Source organism: Pelophylax lessonae (assembly GCF_965119305.1).
Source record: "Pelophylax lessonae genome assembly, chromosome: 4".
Classification (NCBI taxonomy): domain Eukaryota; kingdom Metazoa; phylum Chordata; class Amphibia; order Anura; family Ranidae; genus Pelophylax; species Pelophylax lessonae.
Window position 1 is genome coordinate 414,705,003 of NC_138771.1, and position 24,250 is coordinate 414,729,252.

The 24,250-nt window shown below is 41.6% G+C and overlaps 1 protein-coding gene across 2 annotated transcripts in view; it reads right to left on the reverse strand.

The window, feature by feature from the left end:
• The window catches only part of GABRA1 (gamma-aminobutyric acid type A receptor subunit alpha1), a 288,453-nt gene that overhangs the window by 180,235 nt on the left and 83,968 nt on the right, over positions 1-24,250 (reverse strand). For both annotated transcript variants that reach the window (XM_082256517.1, XM_082256516.1), the window contains exon 3: positions 17,856-17,965. In XM_082256517.1, the coding sequence (XP_082112643.1) occupies positions 17,856-17,965 (110 nt within the window). The remainder of the gene's footprint in view (positions 1-17,855; positions 17,966-24,250) is intronic.

The following is a 24,250-nucleotide window of genomic DNA, read 5'->3' on the forward strand; positions in this document are numbered from 1 at the left end:
AGTTATAACTTGGAGGCAGTGCCTGGAGATACTGGTGTGAAGGAAGGCTCCTTGACAACACCAAAGCTGCATAGAAATGAGCCCTAAATTAAGTGACTTGTTTTCTGGCCTCTTGTCATTGCCTGACAAGGAAAGCCTTCAGCAGGAACTGGTTTAGCAACCTTGAAGGAGAGAAAAAATGTTGCAAATTTAAAATTTCCCAGTCACTAGGAGGAGCTACCTGTAAAAATTTTACATAGGCAAAATTAAAAAGCATTTTTATTTGTATAGAACCTTTAAAAAGCATTTGTTTCACACCCCCCTCATTTATACAGGCATTGGAGAAAGTTTTACATTTAAAATCAATGCAGCTCAAGCGCATGTGCTCAATACAAAAGGCTGTGTTTGATCTGCTTTACCTGCAAGACAATTGCATCTTCAGAAGGACATACATTCATAGAAACACAATGCAGGTCAACTCTCAGTCAAGTCTCAGACCTGTCATCCACTCTGTACAATTGAGGTAAATGGGAATTCACTGAGCTGTTTACCATGTGTTTAACCACTTCAACCCCAAAAGGTTTTATCCCCTTAATAACCAGGCCATTTTTCGCAATACAGCACTGCATTATTTTAACTGACAATTACATGGCCGTGCGATGTTATACCCAAATAAAATGTATGTACTTTTTTTCTTCACAAATAGAGCTTTCTTTTGGTGGTATTTGATCACCTCTGCGGTTTTTATTTTTTGCGCTATAAACAAAAAAAATACAGACAGTTTTGAAAAAAAAAAACAATATTTTCTACTTTATGCTATGAAACATATCCAATAAAAAATGTAAAAAATCTAATTTATTCATCAATTTAGGCCAATATGGATTCTGCTACATGCTTTTGGTAAAAAAAATCCCAATAAGCGTATATATTGATTGGTTTGCGCAAAGGTTATAACGTCTACAAACTATGGGATAGATTTACGGAGCTTTTACATTTTTTTACTAGTAATGGCAGCGATCAGCGATTTTTAGCAGGACTGCGACATTGCGGTGGACAAATCTGACTCTAAGTGACACATTTTCAAGACCAGTAACACCAGTTCAGTGATCAGTGCTAAAAAAAATGCACTGTCACTGTACTAATGACACGGGCAGGGAAGGGGTTAACATCAGGGGCGATCAAAGGGCTAGATGTGCTCCTAGGGAGTGCTTTATAACTGTGTGGGGGATGGTCTAACTGGAGTAAGACAGAGATCCCTGTTTCTGCTTAGCAAAAACACAAGATCTCCATCTTTCTCTCTCACAGAACGGCAGTGTACCTTGTTTACATAGGAAGACTGCCGTTCTGCCTCTCCTGTCAATGATCAGCAGGTCCCGGTGGACATCGCCTCAGCTGGACACGCTTATTGGCTCCCCCTGTGTCCAGTCATAGACGGAGCGAGACGCCGGGCGTGTGCATCCCAGACCCAGAGCAAAAGCCAAAGTACAGGTAAGTTGGTTTGCGCAGGTGGGCCACCCTGCCGCAGTATATCTGCATGTGGTGGTCCTTAAATAGGTAAAACACATCAAACGGCAGCAAACAACACTCCTGAACACAATCGCTAATAGAAAGCTGTTTATTGTTTACTACTGGTGTGGTGATCCTTCAGTGTGCCTTTCAGCTTGTATGTGTAATGCCTGCATCTAAGGCACAAACAGATGTTCCTACCAAGATTCATATAAATGGACAGGTGGCAAAAATTGCATTCTTAAAGTGGTTGTAAAAGCTAAAGGTTTTTTTACCTTCATGCATTCTATGCATGAAGGTAAAATATCCTTCAGTATGTAACTCCCCCCTCAGCCCCCCTAATACTTACCTAATCCAGTGATGATCATAAGACCTAAAGGCTCTCCCGGGTCTCTCCCTCCTGATTGGCTGACATGCCATTGGCTCCCGCTGCTGTTAATCACAGTCAGAAGGCAGGAGCGGGGCTGAGCCGTGTTCTCTGTGTCCTATGGATGCAGAGAGCCGGCTCAGGAGCGAGCACACATGAGTTCCCCCACAGCAAGCAGCTTTCTCTGGGGGCACTTGGCAAGGGGGAGGGGCCCAGATCGTCGACGTAGGGTCAGAGAAGAGGAGGATTGGGGCTGCTCTGTGCAAAACCACTACACACAGCAGGTAAGTATAAAATGTTTATTTTTTTTAATAGAAATTTTTCTTTTTCAATTATTTTAACTGGACAAATAATAGTTTGCAAGAAAAGCATAGCTATAATTAATATAATTTGTATTATTGTATGTCTCTATGGAAAATACTAATAATGGGCACATTATAATAAGCGCTACTGCATAACTTGAAAAAAAGCAATCTACTGTAAGTGAATTTTCAATTCCCAGTTCTTGCAGTGATAGAATATGTTGTATGATTAAAGAAGCAAAAACGAGTAACAATGCAAATATTTTATGCAGGTTTACTATGGTGCCATAGGCAGAACAATAACCTTACCATAAATATATAATATTTAAATACCTAAAATAAAAAGACTAAGACACTGTGCTTGCATTGAATATAATTGGCTGCAGTCATTTATTAAAATTCAATAAATTATAACAATTGGGAATAAACCATTTTACTTATAGTTTGGCCAAAAACCCCAAACTAACCAATTAATACCACACCTTATATGTAATTCAGCCAAAAAGCTTGAATTACCCGTTTAATTTAACCATAAAAACATCCCACATACAATAGACCGCGACAGCACAATTAAAAAAGGGGGCGAGGGAGGGACAAATCTTCTTCCTCTGCTCCCGCTGACTGACTGCACTTCTTTAAATAGGCTATTTACTGAATCCAAGGTGGCTGTTCTTGTCAATATTGACCAATCACAGGTAAATACTTAACTGACCAATAACATTCTATAGTTAAAGAGTAGACCAATCATATTTGACATCTTTCTAACTCATGCCATGCCATAGCCCCATATATAGGCGGGTACATTATGACCCGTCTTCCATTTCCATTCCTTTAACTTACCATATAATTTGGCGTATTTTTAAAATTTTGTGTTCTCTTTTTTAAAAAAAACAAGTTGCTTGGCTATTATGCTGACCCTTGCATCCCTTGAGTCCCTACCCTATAACAATAATAGAGGTAAGACATTTCTACCATTTCTCTGACTTTCCTGAACTATATATTTACTATTGGTTATTGAATCTGAAAGTATTAAAGTCAGTGATTTGGCATCACAGCTAAGTAGCTAGCATTTTCAGAAGGAGGTCAGCAATACCTGCCCCATTTTTCTTACTTGACATGTTTACTTCAAACATTTATTATACTAGTTTCAATATAAACAAACCAAGTCTTTTCTGAATTGCAAGCACATTTCAGATAAAAAAGAAGACTGCAATACTGCAAGACAGCTGCCATGTTTTATATGTATGAAGGAATGTAATGATCACTTTCTGTAGCTTTGTGACTATATGTCAGCTGTTGACAGCTGAACTAAATTGTACTACAGCATTTTAAAAATAAGAGACAGTATTTTTTCCTAAAATCAGAACAGTCAAACAGAACTTCAATGAATAAAATCAATTAGGAGGTATAAATGACTAACAATGACTACTGTACACAGAGAAAACAGAAAAATCTGTATTTGTATATGCTCACATCTTCTTCTAATGAGCAGTCGGTGTACCCAAATGTCCGATTCCAAGAATAATAGATTTGCCTCAGTATATGGTTATGCTTGGCTCCATTTTAAAAACCTGTAACAATGTGTCTGTGCTAGTCATAGCAACTATCTTGTTCTTTAAAAGCTAGGATATAATAGAATACCAAAGCTTGTGACACAGCCACAACTGCATTTTGAAGTATCTTAACAACAATCCCCTAAATCTGAGTTTCCCAATGTAAGAACATCATTCCACAACTGAATTTTGATGTATCTTAACAACAACCCCCTAAATCTGAGTTTCCCAATGTAAGAAAATCATTCCACAACTGAATTTTGATGTATCTTAACAACAATCCCCTAAATCTGAGTTTCCCAATGGAAGAACATCATTCCACAACTGAATTTTGAAGTATCTTAACAACAATCCCCTAAATCTGAGTTTCCCAATGGAAGAACATCATTCCACAATCAATTATCTTGACCTTACCTTATCACGCTCCACCCATTCTGGACATTCACGGTGCGAACATACAGAAAACCCACTTCCAAGAGCGCACTCTTACATGCAACCAGTTGTCAACACACACACCATTAAGGCTATTCTACGTGGTCAGCTTATCAGGATCTGATGAAATTGCTCCAGTCTTACTGATTTTGATAGGGAAACTATCTAATTGAAAACAAGACTTTGCAAATTCAGCTATAAGAAATCTAATGTCAGACACCAGGACTGACTTGTTAACACTATGCCATCCTAAATCAACTGGATCCACCAGTCCACTTGTATCTTCCACACGTTATAGCCTACAATTTCAGGATATTAAATGTATCATATCTTAACACCTCCCTATCTTACACAGTGACAACAGCTATGACAAGATATTGGGGCGAGGCATTCGATTTGTAGCCAAGAGGGCATGCACCATGGGAAACATGATATCTCCCGTCTCTTTATTTCAAATCCTCCACCACAGACTGGGCAAATATCACTGGTCTATACAGATGTAGGATAGCCAGGTGTTCTTGCTAATAACTTTTGGGAGACCCCGATACCATTATTTCCCGTTCTAATGGCTTTTCCACTGGCATTACACATTTGGTCAATTGTCACACACAATTTGTTACATACTTAGCCACCTAAAATCTATGCAAGATCCAAAATGTGGGTAGATCTACAAAATGTTTAAGTGATAGAATGAGGGGCCATTTCTCAGATATCAGGACCATCAAAAATACTAGTCTTGCTAGACATTTTAACTCTCTTCATTAACAGAATACAGAATCCTTTAGAGTCCAAATTGTTGAGAAGATAGATTGACCTGTTCATGGTGGCAATTGACTCTCTCTCCTGTGTAGGATTTTTGGATTTTTTATTTTATTTTTTTGGATTTTTAAACTGGACATTTGTATACCTAGAGATCTGAATTGTGAATGGATTATTACCCATTATTATGAGTAACTTGACAACTCCTCTTTATAATGTTTCAGTCCATTCCCTTGTCATTCTTTTTCCATTTCATATTCTATTTTTTATCCATAATATTATTTTCTCTCCTATGTATAACCTCTTTTTATGCACCATACATGTTTATGTTGGCCATATCAAGGTAGTATTGAATATTACATATATAGATGACACACAATGCTTCAAATCATTGATGGTACATAGTAACAAACTGATCGCTCATTAGCTCCCATTAAGTCTGGGGTCTGGGGTGTCTTGGCTTTTTATTAATTGCTTTCTGTTCTAGAGCATCTACTTTTTTTTTATTCCTTAATAAACTGTATTGTCTTTAATCATGCTTACTAAGTTGACACATGCAAGTACACTTCATTTTTTTTGTTTATGTGGATAAATACATTGGTCACTTTAAATGAATAACCTATTAATAATAATTACATTGGTCACCTTAAAAGGAATAACTCAACAATATTGTTTTGCAATTCCTTGTTATTCCATTTTCACATATATATATATATATATATATATATATATACTGTATAGCAGTCTTGATGTTTGTGAGCAGCTTTGATGTTTGTGGCTGTTTTTATCCACTTGATTGCTTGTTTGAGTACCTGTGTCATCCATTTCTATCACAAAGCAACCAATCTTATAAACACCCCCTCATGATCAGAACACATTGGGGGAGTAGTCTGGCTGGAGTCCAGGCTGAGGCCATTTATCTCACTTCATGCAAATGGGTCTGCTTTATGATGTGCGGCTTATGGATTTTTTATTTTTTTTTTACATTACCAAAGCTTGCTATACTGGCACTTACAGTATAGTCCAGGCTAACAATTAATCTATACTAGAGTTGACATAATCTACATTAGATTTGACAAAACATTATGTTTGAGTGGCAAACGCCTAGACACTATTTTAGTAAAAAAAAAAAAAGAAAACAAAAACAGTAAGAGTAACATACAATAATGCAAACCTAAGAAGATATAAGTTGGCTTTTGAAGTTATTGATAGATGTGGATGAGCTGATTATTTGTACAGAATGTTTAATGCAATCTTTCATATTTCATCAGTATAATTATAATAAAATGTAGGTACTAAAATGATTTACAGTATTGTAGTATGTAAAAAAATCCTAATGCCTTGCCTGTTCCAATAATAATCAATGTGTAAAAAAGAGGCATTGGTGCTATTGATCCCCTGGAAAAGATCATTGCAGAGAAATGCAAAATGACAAATGTAACACATTGCATTTTGTTATCAATATGCTGGTGACTCCAAGTGGTGATGGATTCGAAAGAATAAAGCTATATAATTAATCTCACCAAGACTTGCCTTCTCACACTATTGGTCATAAGCATCCTAATATACTTGTAAAGTATGCAGTTCCAACTTTGTCACACATTTGATGCTGAAAACCAGGGCAGTTGAATAATAAACTTTAAATGCTATCCATTATCTCTTTTTCAATAAAAGGAAAGGATAGTCCCTTGAATTCATAAAGACTGATGCAAACAGATTTTTTGTCTCAGGTGCGTTCTAAAAATGATGCAGCATGCGCCAAATTCATGTACCTATCTAGATTTTGTAACTGAATTTGGCACTGCACCACTTTTAGAACTCACGCATGATACTTTCACAAAATCTGTCTGCGTCAGGGTCCCTCTCTGTATACCAAGAAAGAGTTGGTCTTAATTAGCTCCACTTTTGTAAAATACAAACTGTTGTTATTTTATTTTGAATTTGGCGCATTCACTATGCCACAATGTAAAAGTGGTGCATTTTAGAACTACCTGAATTTGGCACATGAGTTGGAACCAAAAGTGTCGCAGATGCTTCAGGAATGTGGCATAGCACATTACCATATGTGGAGTAACACCAGAAAAGTGGCGAAGCAGCTTTGTTGAATTCCTCCCCAATGTATTTTCAGGGAGCCATCTCAATTAGGGATGATCGAACGGTTCGGGTCGACCATCGGTTCGACCCGAACATTGGATGTTCGATATTCGGCCGAATACCGAACTTTTTGCGGCAAAAGTTCGGTATTCGGCCACCAGAACCGCCCAAAATGCACTGGGACAGGAACTGGGCTTTAAAAGCCCGTGATTGGCCCAGAAACGTCTGCAAAAGCCAATGAGGGGGCAGGAGTCTCCTAGGAACGTGATTGGAGTGACTACGGGGACCAGAGGCCAATCAGGAGTGAATACGCCCCACACTATATAAGATGGCCCCGCCTAACCCCTAGCACAGTTATCCAGAGCCTGTTGAAGAGAGTTGAAGCAGTTCTGTCTGACTCCTGCTTGCTACACTACATTTCCTACATATCGAGTGGTTCTAAAGCTCCATATAGCAGAATTGTATTTAGCTTACAGCCAGTGTAGTTAGATACAGCGATTGTGCTGGTTCTTAGAGTTAAAAAAAAAAAAAAAAAAAAAAAAACTTAAGGGACAGTGTCAGTCTTCTGCTGTATGGAGCTTTCTATTTAGTGGAAAGGGATATCTAGTGTAGTTAGGGAACTTTGTACTACATTAGTTAGATTTGAAAATTTAGTTTCTGTAGGGAAAGTGTGAGGGTTCTGTTTAGTGAGCACGTGGCACAGTGCTGCTGTATCACAGCAGGTATACGTGCTTGCTAGGCAGCAAAATACAGTGACAACTTAACGCCTGTTGTTCAAAGCGTTAGGTGCACTGTACAAAAGCCTTTGCAACTGTGCGTGACACGCAACTGCTGTGCTGTATCCAGCGACAACTGTGGGTCGCATAGCAGTGTGCGTTTTTCACCGCACACAGTTGCCAACGCATCAGTGACAACCTAACGCCTGTTGTTCAAAGCGTTAGGTCCACTGTGCAAAAGGCTTTGCTACTGTGCGTGAACCGCAACTGCTGTGCTGTATCCAGCGACAACTGTGGGTCGCATAGCAGTGTGCGTTTTTCACCGCACACAGTTGCCAACGCATCAGTGACAACTTAACGCCTGTTGTTCAAAGCGTTAGGTGCACTGTACAAAAGCCTTTGCAACTGTGCGTGACACGCAACTGCTGTGCTGTATCCAGCGACAACTGTGGGTCGCATAGCAGTGTGCGTTTTTCACCGCACACAGTTGCCAACGCATCAGTGACAACCTAACGCCTGTTGTTCAAAGCGTTAGGTCCACTGTGCAAAAGGCTTTGCTACTGTGCGTGAACCGCAACTGCTGTGCTGTATCCAGCGACAACTGTGGGTCGCATAGCAGTGTGCGTTTTTCACCGCACACAGTTGCCAACGCATCAGTGACAACCTAACGCCTGTTGTTCAAAGCGTTAGGTCCACTGTGCAAAAGGCTTTGCTACTGTGCGTGAACCGCAACTGCTGTGCTGTATCCAGCGACAACTGTGGGTCGCATAGCAGTGTGCGTTTTTCACCGCACACAGTTGCCAACGCATCAGTGACAACTTAACGCCTGTTGTTCAAAGCGTTAGGTGCACTGTACAAAAGCCTTTGCAACTGTGCGTGACACGCAACTGCTGTGCTGTATCCAGCGACAACTGTGGGTCGCATAGCAGTGTGCGTTTTTCACCGCACACAGTTGCCAACGCATCAGTGACAACCTAACGCCTGTTGTTCAAAGCGTTAGGTCCACTGTGCAAAAGGCTTTGCTACTGTGCGTGAACCGCAACTGCTGTGCTGTATCCAGCGACAACTGTGGGTCGCATAGCAGTGTGCGTTTTTCACCGCACACAGTTGCCAACGCATCAGTGACAAATATGCCTGGTAGACCAAGAAAAGGCATACGTGGCCCTGCTGCGGAAAGGGGCACAGCTTCTAGGGTGTCTAGAGGCAGGGGTGGACGTGGTGGTCAGTCCTCAGCCAGGCCACCATTTGGATTGTTCTCCGGCAGTGGCCAAGCTATACGTCCACAGTATGTACAGGAGGTGGTGGACTATATGAACAAACCCTCATCATCGGCATCATCTGCAACTACAGTGACCCAGGCAGAGAAAAGTGGTCAGTCTTCTGCAGTTGTCAGAACAAATACAGATGAGTCCATGTCCACCTCATGTCCTCCCTTAGACCCAATTTCAGACATGGCAGAGGAGTCAGCTGAGCTGTTTGACCACAGTGTCGGCCATCTACTCCAGCCTGATGCTCAGTCCTTTATGGAGTCTGATGTTGGGTCTGAGTTTGAGGAGGAGGCAGAGCAAACAAGAGGGGAGAGCAGACGGCCCGCTCCATCTAAGGCCGCACCTGTTGTCTCCCAGGCCAGGCCTGATGCTCAGTCTTTGATAGAATCAGATGTTGGGTCTGAGGTTGAGGAGGAGGCAGAGCAAACAAGAGGGGAGAGCAGACGGCCCGCTCCATCTAAGGCCGCACCTGTTGTCTCCCAGGCCAGGCCTGATGCTCAGTCTTTGATGGAGTCAGATGTTGGGTCTGAGGTTGAGGAGGAGGCAGAGCAAGCAAGAGGGGAGAGCAGACGGCCTACTCCATCTAAGGCCGCACCTGTTGTCTCCCGGGCCACTATACACACCTCATCTTGCTGGGCCTTTTTTGAGACATCCCATGCAGATAAAACAGTTGCGATCTGCAAGATTTGTAAGAAGGGTATAAAACGTGGCAAAAATGTCAACCACCTGGGTACAAGCTGCCTAAACAGGCATTTGACAACCCACCACTCGGCCCGTTGGCAGGAGCATTTAAAGAACCCACAAAAGGGCCAAAGATTGGTCAGTCGGCCTCCTAGTTCTCCTCGCGCTCCTCCTCATGCTCCATCTGCTCCACCTGCTCCACCTGCACATCAGTCTGTTCCTGGCCCTGCTATAGTCACTCGTCACCTGTTGGCAGCCTCCACTGGCAGGGATGATGATATAGCAGGCAGTGTCGCATCTACCTCCAGCACACCACCAGCTGTATCATCTAGACGCCAAATTTCGATTCCACACATGCTGGAACGAAAAAAAATGTATACTCCCCGCCACCCACATGCCCAGCGTCTAAACAGTAGTTTGGCTAAACTACTGGCTCTGCAACTATTACCATTTAACCTGGTAGAGTCTGCTCCCTTCCGTGACTTCGCAAAATGTGCAGTTCCACAGTGGCAGGTGCCAAGTCGGCATTACTTTTCCCGTAAGGCCCTGCCATCCCTATACCAACATGTGGAAGGCAATGTAGTGTCATCCCTGGCCAAGTCAGTCAGCCGTAAGATACACTTGACGGCTGACACTTGGTCAAGCAAACATGGGCAGGGACGGTACATTTCTGTCACTGCTCACTGGGTGACACTGCTTGCCAGTGGAAGGGATTGTAGCCAGGGCTCGGTGCTGCAGCCAGTGTTGCCCCCACGTCTGCAAACAGCTGGTGGTGTCGCTGATCCGGGTAGATCGATCACTTCTACCCCCTCCTGCTCCTCCTCCTCTACCTCCTCCATGCCCTCCTCTGCAGAATGGTCCTTTGAATATGATGAGATACCACGTAAACGTTCAAAGGGCTATTCTATGTCTCAGGCCAAAAGGTGTCACGCAGTGCTGCAGCTTGTGTGTCTAGGGGACAGGCAGCACACTGCCCCTCAGATTCTTGGGGCTCTGCAGGCACAGGCCCAGAGGTGGTTGACACCACGCCAGCTGCAGCCAGGGATGGTGGTTACTGATAATGGGTCAAACCTCCTGGCCGCCCTTCGTCAGGGAAAGTTAACCCATGTGCCATGCCTGGCGCATGTCCTGAATCTCGTGGTACAGCGGTTTTTGAACTCGTACCCGGGAATGCAGGATGTGCTAAGGATGGCAAGAAGGGTGTGCAGTCACTTCAGGCGGTCGTACAGTGCCACTGCACGTTTGGCCGAAGTGCAGCGCGAGTTTCACCTGCCGGTACACCGCCTCATCTGTGACATGCCCACCCGCTGGAACTCCACCTTGGCTATGCTGCAGCGCCTGTACACGCAGCAGAGGGCCCTCAATGAATACCTATGCGAGTACGGCACCAGCACTGGCTCTGCGCGCCTGGGCTTCTTTTCACCACGGCAGTGGCTTTTGATTAAGGATGCATGCGCTGTCCTCTCGCCATTTGAGGAGGCCACAAGGATGGTCAGCCGGGACAGCGCATGCATCAGTGACACCCTACCGGTACTGTTTTTGTTGGAGCACACTCTGCGTGGCATTATGGACAGGGCACTGGAGGCAGAGCAGCAGGAGGAAGAGGAGGACTTCCTTGCCTCTCAAGGCCCCCTTTATCCTGAGAATCCTGACCCCATTATGCCTAGCTCCCAGAGGCCCGAGCAGGATCCAGGGGTGGAAGAGGAGGAGGAGGACGATTCTGCGGGAACTTTTGCAGGGTTTGAGGAGGAGGAGGAGGAAGACATGCGGCAATCTGCAAGGCCTAGTTTGACTCCCTCGGGACACTTTGGAGTAGTACGTGGCTGGGAGGAGGAGGAGCCCGTTGAAGATAATGTCGTTATGAGTGACCCCGAGGAGTCAGCTTCTCAGGCCTTCGCTAATTTGCGACGCATGGGAAACATCATGCTCCAGAGCCTGCGAAAGGACCCCAGAATCAAGGCCATTAAAGAGACTAACCACTATTGGTTGGCCACCCTACTTGACCCCCGGTACAAGTGTAAAGTCTCGGAGCTTTTCCCATCCACCCATAGAGTCCACAGGATCAAATCCCTTGAGGACAGTCTCAAGAGGAATCTGGTGAACATGTTCCCCAACTCCCGTAGGGTGCAGGGGCGGGGACAACCTACCATGGATTCTACTGGTGGTCACGAGAGGAGCGTTGGAGAAGGCGTGCGGTTGACGGATGCCTTTCGGTCTTTTTTTAGTCCTCACCGCCCAGGCCTCTCAGCTGCCACATCGCATCGACAGCGTCTGCATCACATGGTGGACGATTACGTGAGGGCACAAAGTGACACAGAGGGCTTTTCATGTGACGAATCCGATCCACTGGCATACTGGGTCTTAAGATTAGACCACTGGCCAGAACTGGCCCAGTATGCCATGGAGTTGTTGGCCTGCCCTGCTTCCAGTGTCCTATCGGAACGGGCATTCAGCGCAGCAGGAGGATTCGTCACAGACCATCGAACTAGACTCTCCACCGACTCAGTCGACCGTTTGACATTCATTAAGATGAATCAGTCGTGGATATCAAGCTTTGATGCACCTGATGCAGACCTTGTAGACTAGGCTATCGTTGTGATGTGGCAGTTGAGCCTCAGTTTAAGCCTGGACCATGGTGCCACCCTCAAACCCTCCTCTCATTCTCTTTACGTTCACAGAACCTCATTTTGGTTATGACAAAAACGACAATGTTTGCGCACCTGTTCCACAGGTGCACACCTTTACAATTTTTGGGCCTCCTTCAACACCAGCTCTTTGGGGTTAAGGTGGGGAGGCTATGCTAAAACAAAAACGACAATGTTTGCGCACCTGTTCCACAGGTGCACACCTTTACAATTTTTGGGCCTCCTTCAACACCAGCTCTTTGGGGTTAAGGTGGGGAGGCTATGCTAAAACAAAAACGACAATGTTTGCGCACCTGTTCCACAGGTGCACACCTTTACAATTTTTGGGCCTCCTTCAACACCAGCTCTTTGGGGTTAAGGTGGGGAGGCTATGCTAAAACAAAAACGACAATGTTTGCGCACCTGTTCCACAGGTGCACACCTTTACAATTTTTGGGCCTCCTTCAACGCCAGCTCTTTGGGGTTAAGGTGGGGAGGCTATGCTAAAACAAAAACGACAATGTTTGCGCACCTGTTCCACAGGTGCACACCTTTACAATTTTTGGGCCTCCTTCAACACCAGCTCTTTGGGGTTAAGGTGGGGAGGCTATGCTAAACAAAAACGACAATGTTTGCGCACCTGTTCCACAGGTGCACACCTTTACAATTTTTGGGCCTCCTTCAACACCAGCTCTTTGGGGTTAAGGTGGGGAGGCTATGCTAAACAAAAACTACCATGTTTGCGAACCTGTTCCACAGGTGCACACCTTTACAATTTTTGGGCCTCCTTCAACACCAGCTCTTTGGGGTTAAGGTGGGGAGGCTATGCTAAAACAAAAACTACCATGTTTGCGAACCTGTTCCACAGGTGCACACCTTTACAATTTTTGGGCCTCCTTCAACACCAGCTCTTTGGGGTTAAGGTGGGGAGGCTATGCTAAAACAAAAACGACAATGTTTGCGCACCTGTTCCACAGGTGCACACCTTTACAATTTTTGGGCCTCCTTCAACACCAGCTCTTTGGGGTTAAGGTGGGGAGGCTATGCTAAACAAAAACTACCATGTTTGCGAACCTGTTCCACAGGTGCACACCTTTACAATTTTTGGGCCTCCTTCAACACCAGCTCTTTGGGGTTAAGGTGGGGAGGCTATGCTAAACAAAAACTACCATGTTTGCGAACCTGTTCCACAGGTGCACACCTTTACAATTTTTGGGCCTCCTTCAACACCAGCTCTTTGGGGTTAAGGTGGGGAGGCTATGCTAAACAAAAACTACCATGTTTGCGAACCTGTTCCACAGGTGCACACCTTTACAATTTTTGGGCCTCCTTCAACACCAGCTCTTTGGGGTTAAGGTGGGGAGGCTATGCTAAACAAAAACTACCATGTTTGCGAACCTGTTCCACAGGTGCACACCTTTACAATTTTTGGGCCTCCTTCAACACCAGCTCTTTGGGGTTAAGGTGGGGAGGCTATGCTAAACAAAAACTACCATGTTTGCGAACCTGTTCCACAGGTGCACACCTTTACAATTTTTGGGCCTCCTTCAAAGCCAGCTCTTTGGGGTTATGGTGGGGAGGCTCCGCCAACACCAAAACTACCATGTTTGCGCACCTGTTCCACAGGTGCACACCTTCATAATTTTTACGCCTTCTTCAACACCAGCTCTTTGGGCTTACAGTGGTATGGCTCCGCCAACACCCAAACAACAATTTTTGCGCACCTGTCACACAGATGCATATCATTGTAATTTTTTTCCTTACAAAGGCAATTATTGCTTTCATTACCAGCACTTTCATAGGGATATGGTGTCAAGGCATCGTCCGCACCACCAAATGCCCAATTTTTAAGCATCCTTTACTTCTATTCAAAGTCAAGAGACAACAGTATTCATCCAAAACATCTCTAATCTTGTTCACTCTGCACTACATTGTGGCCCCTACCCCTAACCCTCAATGTATCCGTGCATATATGTCTGTTTCTTGTGAGATTTCAAGTTAAAGTGCACCAAACACCATTTTACATGAAATAAAGTGCAATTACATACATCTTTGGACTTCTTGAAACATTTGGTAATAAAAGCCCCATTGTGGAAATACACCCGTTAATTATATGCACATTTAAAGAGACAGCACCTTTTTCCAAAAAAACCTCTAATCTTGTTCCCAGTGCACTGCATTATGTCCCCATCATACACATTGGCTGAGCCGTTGATTAGGAGCAAAAGAAAGGTGCGGTTAAGCAAAAAAGTCATTTTTGAAGGTTTGGTATGCTGTAATTCTGGTTCTGGACATGCTACAGAGCTGAAACTTCACAGGTACAACTTTTAGACCCCCCAGACACTAAATCCAAAGAAATCTCTTTTTTTTTTTTTTTTTTTATTTTTTCAATAATTGGCTATCTATCAAAAACGACAATTTTTAAGAACTTTTTTTTGTGTGATTAATAGTCCCTGGGGCATGACCCAGAACCCTAGGCACTTTTTAGGGGCATTTATTGGGTTTTAGGGCTTAAAAATTGTGTTTTTTGATTACAGAAGTTCGGGTCCCATTGATTTCAATGGGGTTCTGAAATCCGAACCGAACTTTCGTGAAGTTCGGGTGTTCTGGTCGAACCGAACTTTTCAAAAGTTCGATCATCCCTAATCTCAATTTACCCTAACATATTCTCATTAACAGGGTTCCAAAATTATACAGGATATTCTAGATGTTTTTTGACAGGTAGATTCATTTTTAAGTAATTCAGTTTAACCTTCAGTGTAAATGTCTTTAGAGGACAAGTCTAAACTGTCTTAAAAGCTTGTGGCTGTAATCTAGCTGACAACACCAATTAATGCAGTTGTGCACTCATTAAAAATGTTAGGGAGGTATAAAAAGAAGACAGTAGTATATAATGCAAAATGCGCTAAATCCTAGTTAAAGTTGCTGACTCACTCCCATCAGCTTCTGGGCACAACTGATATTAATAGACACAAAAAAATGACAGCGCTCCTAAATCCCCTTTGTTCCCTCCTGGAAAAGAAAGCAAGTCTCACCCACTTAATCTTGCATGTATACAAATAATATCTCAGGTCCAACATTTACTTTCCTAGAAGCAGTCTCAACATAGCTCTCCTCTTCCTGAATTTTCTCTGTTAAACAAATTTGCTGTATTACATGATGTCAAAAACCACATACCAGTTCCGAAATAGAACTGTCAAAAGTCTGACCACACTAAGCTTGTTTGAATTTGTGCAGTCCTAGCTCACTGTGCTCCAAGCCTTAGCAATGGGCCATTAAAATCCAGGAAGAGGAGATCTAAGTTGAGACTGCTTCTAGAAAGCAAATTCTGAGTTTGAGATATGTGTTTACAAGAAAGATTTAGTGGGTCATATATGTTTTCATTGACAGGAGGGAGAAAAGGGGATTTAGGAGTGCTGCCATTTTTTTTGTGTCTGTTAATATTTAAAAAGATGTTAAGATGAATTTCAGTGATTAATGAATTACTCTCTCATTTAAAACATATGCATCATGAAGATTAATCTGCAGTGAATGTTTGGTGTAATTATTGAATTTGATGTTACCCTTATGATCTCACTTGCAGAAAAAGTCTTGGAAAGGGAGGGAAGAACTAGGAGCCAATCAGGTGTACTGATAGCAAATATACACACAAGGAAAAATAAATAATGAGAAAAGAGCAGAAAAATAAGCTCACCAATTTGCTGCTGCTCCTTCACTGTGCAATCAAAATTTGGGGGCAAAGGTAACTTGTATTGCTTAAAGTGACACCTAACAATATTCTTTTTTTGCCAAAAATAATCCATACACATCCACCACTTATTGACCTAGTATTCTATTTTCCTTTTCATTCTCACTTTTGTTTGTTTGGAAGGAGCAGTGGACGTCAGTTGCAGCCATGTGCACTGCTCTATGCGAACTACAAATCCCATAGCCTATAGTCCCTAATCAATCTCAGGAGCAAGCAAGAGAGGGTGTCTACATTTCTACACGCAGTGGGACCATAGAGAATGAACGTAACCACCCTTTCACAGGAAGTCAAAGGATATCAGAAGAAAGTTGAAGATTTGCAGGAGGCTGAGATCAATACTTTTTTTTAAAGTTGTTGTAAAACCAAGGCTTTTTTACCTAATGCATTCCCTAATTTAAGGTAAAAAATGTCCTACTGCTTGTTCCTTCCCCCCACCCAATACTTATCTGAGCTCTCTCGTGATCCAGCTCTTTGCCATTCTACATAAGTGATGGTCTCTGTTCTTCTTCTCACAGGACAGATTAAAAGCAGTGGGAGCCATTTGCTACTGCTGATGTCAGTCAAATCCTGTAGGAAGGGAGCAGGGGCTGGGGCGAACTGATCTGTGTGTCTCTATTGATGCACACAGCCCAGTTTGGAAACTTGTCTGCATGTGTGCCCCCATAGCAAGCAACTTGACATGCGGGGCACAGGCAGGAGCGGAGGAGCAGACAGTGCTGGCAGGGATCTCAGTGATACGTTAAAGTGGATCTTCACTGTATCTGAGCACCACAAACCAAAAACGCTATTCAATTAATTTTTATAATTCAAAGCAAACTCCCCCATCTATCCATTTTTTTGTGCTTTACTTTGCTGAGAAATTGCTTAAAAAACACCCGCCAGCATTTCTGGCTGTGGCCATCTTGAGTAAGGGTTCATGATTCATGTAGCATTTACTTTTTGCCCTTAGCTCAAGTATGCATACAAGAGAGTGTGCTTAGCTGAGAAAACCCCTCTTCCTCTCCCCTCCTGAAAACTCCTGGGATGCATGACATCATTTGCCTAGGCAAGAAACCAGGAAGTAACTGAAGAAATGTAAAAAAAAAAAAAAAAACTTTAAACAAGCAAATATAATATACTTTCCTATCTATCTACTAATACTAGAAGCATGTGGATTAACAATAATCAATGTTGATTGGGAGAGTGAAGTTCCACTTTAAGAGACCGCTTAATACATACTTGAATATATATATTTTTTTCTTTTTAAAACAGAGTTTAATGTCACCAGTAATATTTAAATATCAGATAACTAACTTGGTGGTGCTGTTTGGCAGGGTTCCATAAATCTCAGGACTGGATAGACACACATGCAAATCCTTTGTCAGGTTAAACAACTATCATATGTATAAATTCCAAAGGTGTATTTACTGTAGCTTTGAGATGAGCTTTAATGAAATCCTCACCTTGTCATGACTTCAGATTTTTGTAGGATACTGACTCTCAACAATTGTAGAAATAAAGTACAAAACTTGTTTCCGAATGTTATTTGCCGCATCCTTGTTCAAGAGCAAATCACAGCCAGACAAGCTTTCCTTGTGGAAAAATGCCATCAATATTTCTCTCATGGCAAGTATACTTTAAATAAGATCAATAAAAATGTGTTTTGATTGGTTGCTATGGTCTACTGCAGGTTATACATTTCCCTGCTAAGTATAAATTCTAGTATATACGTGATTGTTTGCACTTATGTGATTCATTTTTAACACATGTACAGTCATGTGTGCTTCGGCAACTTTGTAGATATTATGTGATTAAGCACAATCGCGGAATTAAAAACAATTACCAACCTCCCAATCCCGGTCTTAAGCGGTTATCATAGCCATCTAGGAGACGATCCAGGATCCTTGTGAACACTGTGGTATTGTCTCTAATCTCATCCTGTGTGCTTTGTCCACAACTGAAATTACAGGACATTGAAAAAAATATATATTATTAAGCATTGAGCTGAATACAATCCTGCCATCAGTAATTCTCAAATCTACTTACGCTCGCTTATGCTGATTCAGAGACACAAAATCTCTTCTATTCAGAAAGATTGTCATTCCAAAGTAATTACTACTAAAGATGTCTCCTTAACTCACTCAGCTTTTTCCATTTTTAATCAACATATCACTCAATCCTTAATACTGAGGATCACGCTGAACGGAACTGACTGACGTCACAAATAAGGCATATTTAGGCTTAGCAGTGCAGATGGGGATCTGTTAAGATATGCAGCCGTTACTACTGTTTCCTTCTGTTTTATTTCTGATGCAAATATACTATAAATAAGGAAGCCAAATCATAGATTGAGTTAAAAACCAGATTGATTAATAAAATTACACCTAATGCCAATATACATGAGTCCAAATGGTCATTCTAAAGAGTAAACTACATGCGTGGAATTGCAAGAGATAAAATCTTTAATATCAAATTCCCTACCATTACTAGTCGACCTAAAACTAGTGAGACCTCTGATATGTATGTTTACTTGTTGGCATGCCCTACATCTTCTGCAGGCGTAAAACTCTACCCTATCCCAAAACATTTTTGGCTTTCCTGGTGGGTCAAGGATTTTTTTAACGACCCTATCTCCAAACGAAGGTGCATTTCTATAAATGAAAATGGGTTATTAAGGGAGTGAGTTCAAGATGTTATCCATACTCAGAACTGACCAATATTTCATAAAAATATTCTCCACTTCTCTAAATTGGGCACGAAAGTTACTAATAAACCCCATTCATGTTTGTAATTTCTTATATGCACCTTATCTCTCAGACATACGTCTTGAGATTCTTGTCCTTCTGAAGGGTTAATGGTGTTTTCATACTGTATATTCTTCTCTATTATTCCTGCAATTATGCCTGATTTATAGTCATAACATCTTGTTTGTTCGGCTATGTCTGACTCTGCAAAAATAGTTGCACAGAAGAACATCTGATTGGTAAATATGTTATGGGAACAGTATAAAATTGTGTAGTATGCCAAAAAGTATCATGTAATCATGAGTCATAATGAAGCCAAGCCTCTTATTGCAAAATAATTTTTCTGTTATTCTAACTGTATATATGCTCAGGACATTTGTTTATATTGCTTTTATATTTACACAATATTACTTATATTAAATATTTATATTATACAAAATGTATACACAATAGTTATATTATAATTGTTTATGTTGCTATATCTACAGCTTGTGTGCATCTCTATGTGTTCCTGAATATTCGTAGGGAGTTCATCTAGTCCCTAACACATACCAAACTAATTGTCTCATCAAGACGACCAGCTCTGTAACCCTTTTCAACAAATCTATCCTCTATAGTTTGGGATTGTTGTAAAAAATCGGTGTCAGAAGTACAATTCCTCCTGACCCGCATAAATTGTCCCATAAGGATATTCCTTAACCATACAGGGTGGTGTCCACTATATATGGGGAGATAACTATTACGATCCGAGGGCTTAAAATACATTTTAGTGGTAAGTATATCATTCTGTCTCATAATCATCACGTCTAAATAAGTAATCTGTTCTCCATTCCACTGGTAATCAAGCCTTTTATTATGTGGATTGTTATTTAATTGCTGCATAAATGCTTTAAGAGTCAACTCTGATCCAGCCCATACAAAGAATAGATCGTCAATTAATCTTTTGTAAAACAAAAGCTCATCTCTGTTTTGACTGAATATGAATTTGTCCTCCCACTCACTCATAAAAAGATTAGCGAGGCTTGGAGCAAATTTAGGCCCCATAACCACACCCCTTTTTTGAGTATAGTACTTACCATCATACCAGAAGTAATTATGTGATAGACAGAACTCAAGGACCCTCTTCAAAAACTTCTTCTGCACATGGGGGACGTCATCACGTTTACTAAAGGCCCAATTAAGGGGGAGCATCGCATCTTCGTGATGAATCACTGCGTACAGTGATAATACATCAGCGGTTTCAAGAAAAATCTTAGCATGACTGGGTAGTTGGACATCTCTTAACAGCTATAATACGTTTTTTTGTATCACGCAAGTATGCCTTAGTGTTTATCATGCTAATGTATCTAGATATATGTATCTAGATATTGTCCCACTTGTGCTGTAACTGAATCTATGCCATTGACAATAGATCTTGCAGGGGGATTAATAGGATCTTTATGGACCTTCGGCAGAGTATATATGGTTAGTATACGATTAAAGCTAGGTGCAAGATATATTTTCTCCTTTTGCTAATTATTCTCTTATCGTAACCATATTCTATTAGACTATTTAGCTCCATTCAATAGTTATCAGTAGGGTCTTTTTCAGATAATGCGTATGTTGCGATTTCCCCCAACATTTCAGATAACTAGGAATGATAAAATTGCTTATCTAGTACAAACCCAAATCCCAAAAAGTTGGGACACTGTACAAATTGTGAGTAAAAAAGGAATGGGCTAATTTACAAATCTCATAATCTTATATTTTATTCACAATATAATATAGATGACATATCAAATGTTGAAAGTGAGACATTTTGAAATGTTATGCCAAATATTGTCTCATTTTGGATTTCATGAGAGCTACACATTCCAAAAAAGTTGGGATAGGTAGCAATAAGAGCCCAGAAAAGTTAAATGTACATATAAGGAAGACCTTGCATTTTCCAACAATGCCAGACCAGATACTGCATCAATTACAACATCATGGCTGCGTAGAAGAAGGATCCGGGTACTTAAACGGCCAGTTTGCAGTCCAGATCTTTCACCCATAGAAAACATTTGGCGCATCATAAAGAGGAAGATGCGACAGAGAAGACCTAAGACAGTTGAGCTACTAGAAGCCTGTATTAGACAAGAATGTGACAACATTCCTATTCCTAAACTTGAGCAACTTGTCTCCTCAGTCCCCAGACGTTTACAGACTGTTATAAAAAGAAGAGGGAATGCCACACAGTGCTAAACATGGCCTTGTCCCAACTTTTTTGAGATGTGTTGATGCCATGAAATTTAAAATCAACTTATTTTTCACTTAAAATAATGCATTTTCTCAGTTTAAACATTTGATATGTCATCTATGTTGTATTCTGAATAAAATATTGAAATCTGAAACTTCGGATGGATTATGATACTATTTCTTTTCTCAATCATCTACCTTCCTGTATGTATCTAGGGTTAATATTCTTTTTGGGTGTTATGTTTTCTAAGTCTCTCAGGACCAGTTGCTTAAATACCTCAATATGATGATAAGAAGTTGAAGGTGGAATAAATAAAGATTATTTCTTAGACCACTATCAATACCTATAGACCTATTATCCACTCGGCTATCCCTATTTGGCACACTCCCTAAAAAATATTTCTTTATATTTTTTTTCCTTATATATTTATGTATATCTATATACACATTAAATGTATTATTGTTTCTTTTTTAAGGGTACATTTTAAACCTGCATTCAAGATATAAATCTCTTTATCTGATAATTGGACATCGGTAAGGTTATAGATATCTCTCATTTTTTCCCTTTTCCTTTTTCTTTTGGACTTAGCATCCTGCCCTACACCCCCTTCCTCCTCTCTCTTTATAGGATCTATTGGTAAGTGTGGCTTTTCCCATGGGGGGGAGGGGCCCCATCTCTGTTTCCTGGGGGGTATGATAATATCCCTGGGGTGGTCGTTCTCTCCAGGGTCTGCCTTCTTGACCCCTGAAGGTCCCTCTTCCACCTCTCCCTAAAAAAGGGGGATGATCCTAAGGGTTGATGATATGGTGGGGTAACCTCCTCTCTATAATTGAACAAAGGTTTGAAACGATTATGCATAGTCTGATATATCATCCGATGTCCTCCATGCCCTTGAAAATTAGGATGAACAGGACTATTTGGGAGATCACTTTCTCTTGTATTAGGTCTACCTCCCTTATCCTTATTAATAGGCTTAAATTTAGCTTTAGGGTAGGAACTTCCTTCCCCTCTATCAGTGCGTCCTGTTTGCTCGCACCATCTAACCTCATATAGGAAATCAGTGGCTTCCCATTTGGTATCCCCTGATTTCCCCTAAATGATCCATTAGAATTGGGGTTTTGCAATAAGTATACTACATTAATTTTTTAAATCAGCCCTGTCTCTATTGAGCTTTTTAAGCTTCTTTTTAAATATCCCTGTCAACTTTCTCCAATTTGTTTTTAATCTCACTATTGAAGTTGATTACTTGGGATGTTTCCTTCACTGGATCTATTTTAATCAGTATATCATTAACCTTTTTCATTTTTTTCCTTTTCAAAACCAATTCCTGGAGTTTTAAGGCTACCCCATTGAAAAAACATATCCACTCATTAGTGGATTGCATATTGTCTAAGCCATCTTGTGGGTTCACCTCCCATCTGAGACTACACATATCGATTTTTTTCTTTCAGGTAATACTTAAGGGGGAAAAATATTCCACCACTTTTTAACTTGTTTTTCCAAAATGTTCGCTAAAGCTGACAGAGTGCCGCTCAAATCTATGCTCTCCACATCTTCAGTGGAGAACACAGATTCCAAATGTAGTTTACGATTGTTCCAAAACTGAATTGCATTCATGGCAACTATGGGTTAAACTATTTCTAATCAAATTAAATAAATAGTAAGACAGACATAACTGTATAACCACACCCAGCACCACAATTGTTTAAACAATACAGGAATAACTAAAAAATAAATATCAAGATGTCAGCTGTTATCAATAACACGGATAATAAAAATAAATTTTTTTGCAGAATTAATTTATTCAACCAGCACTAGCAGCGCTTAAGAAGACATTTTTGATGATGGTCCTCGAGTTCTGTCTATCACATAATTACTTCTAGTATAATGGTAAGTTCTATACTCAAAAAAGGGGTGTGGCTATGGGGGCTAAATTTGCTCTGAGCCTCGCTAACCTTTTGATAAATGAGTGGAAAGACAAATTCATATTCAGTCAGAACAGAGGGGAGCTCTTGTTTTATTGTTCTATTCTTTATATGGGCTGGATCAGAGTTGACTCTTAAAGCATTTATGCCGCAATTAAATAACAATCCAAATAATATTAGGCTTGATTACCAGTGGAATGGAGAACAGATTATTTAGATGTGACCAGTGGCGGCTGGTGCTCAAAATTTTTTTGGGATGGGCGCAAACACAAAAATGTAATAGTCTTTGCTTTACGGCAAAAACGCAGCAAAAAGATTGCGTGACTTTGAGGTCACACAAGGGTGAAAGGGGCCTTCAGTAATCAAGGTACAGTGTCTTGAAAAAGTATCATAGTCACCCCTTGAAATAATCCACATTTTGTCATGTTGCAGCTAAAGTGTAACTAAGGTCGGTGTCACCAGGACAGGAAGTGAGGCAATCTCATTTTGGGGATATAGCCAGCAATTGTTTATATATATATTAAATATAATATATAATATGGGCATTATAAGGCAACAATTGCAAGCTATGTCCCCACAGTGAGATTCCCCCACTTCCTGTCCTGGTGACCCTAAGACAGGAAGTGAGAAGAAATATCCTGCAATGATATAACCCTATTAGATGTTCTAGTTCTGAATAAAACAAAAGTATATATATAAAGCCAGCACTTTTTTTTTCTATGAGGGGGCCAGGGAGGGGATCAGCAATGTATTGGGGGGGGCAGCGTTGTATGAAGGGGCCAGGGGGGGGAACAGCATTGTATGAGGGGGGCCAGGGGGGACAGCATTGTATTAGGGGGCCAGGGGGGGAGCATTGTATTAGGAGGCCAGGGGGGGACAGCATTGTATTAGGGGGCCAAGGGGGGGAAGCATTGTATTAGGGGGCCAGGGGGGGACAGCATTGTATTAGGGGGCCAGGGGGGGAAGCATTGTATTAGGGAGCCAGGGGGGACAGCATTGTGTTAGGGGGCCAGGGGGGGAAAGCATTGTATTAGGGGGCCAGGGGGGATACAGCATTGTATTAGGGGGCCAGGGGGGAAAGCATTGTATTAGGGGGCCAGGGGGGGACAGCATTGTGTTAGGGGGCCAGGGGGAAACAGCATTGTATTAGGGGGTCAGGGGGGGACAGCATTGTATTAGGGGGCCAGGGGGGCAGCATTGTATTAGGGGGCCAGGGGGGGAGGGACAGCATTGTATTAGGGGGCCCCTTTACTCTTATCTGGCTCAACTGGCTGCATACCATCCAGGGGGAGTGGGGGGCGTCATGTATCCTAAAAATGCTCCGGAGTCCGGACTGAAAGATGCTTAGTGCCGTC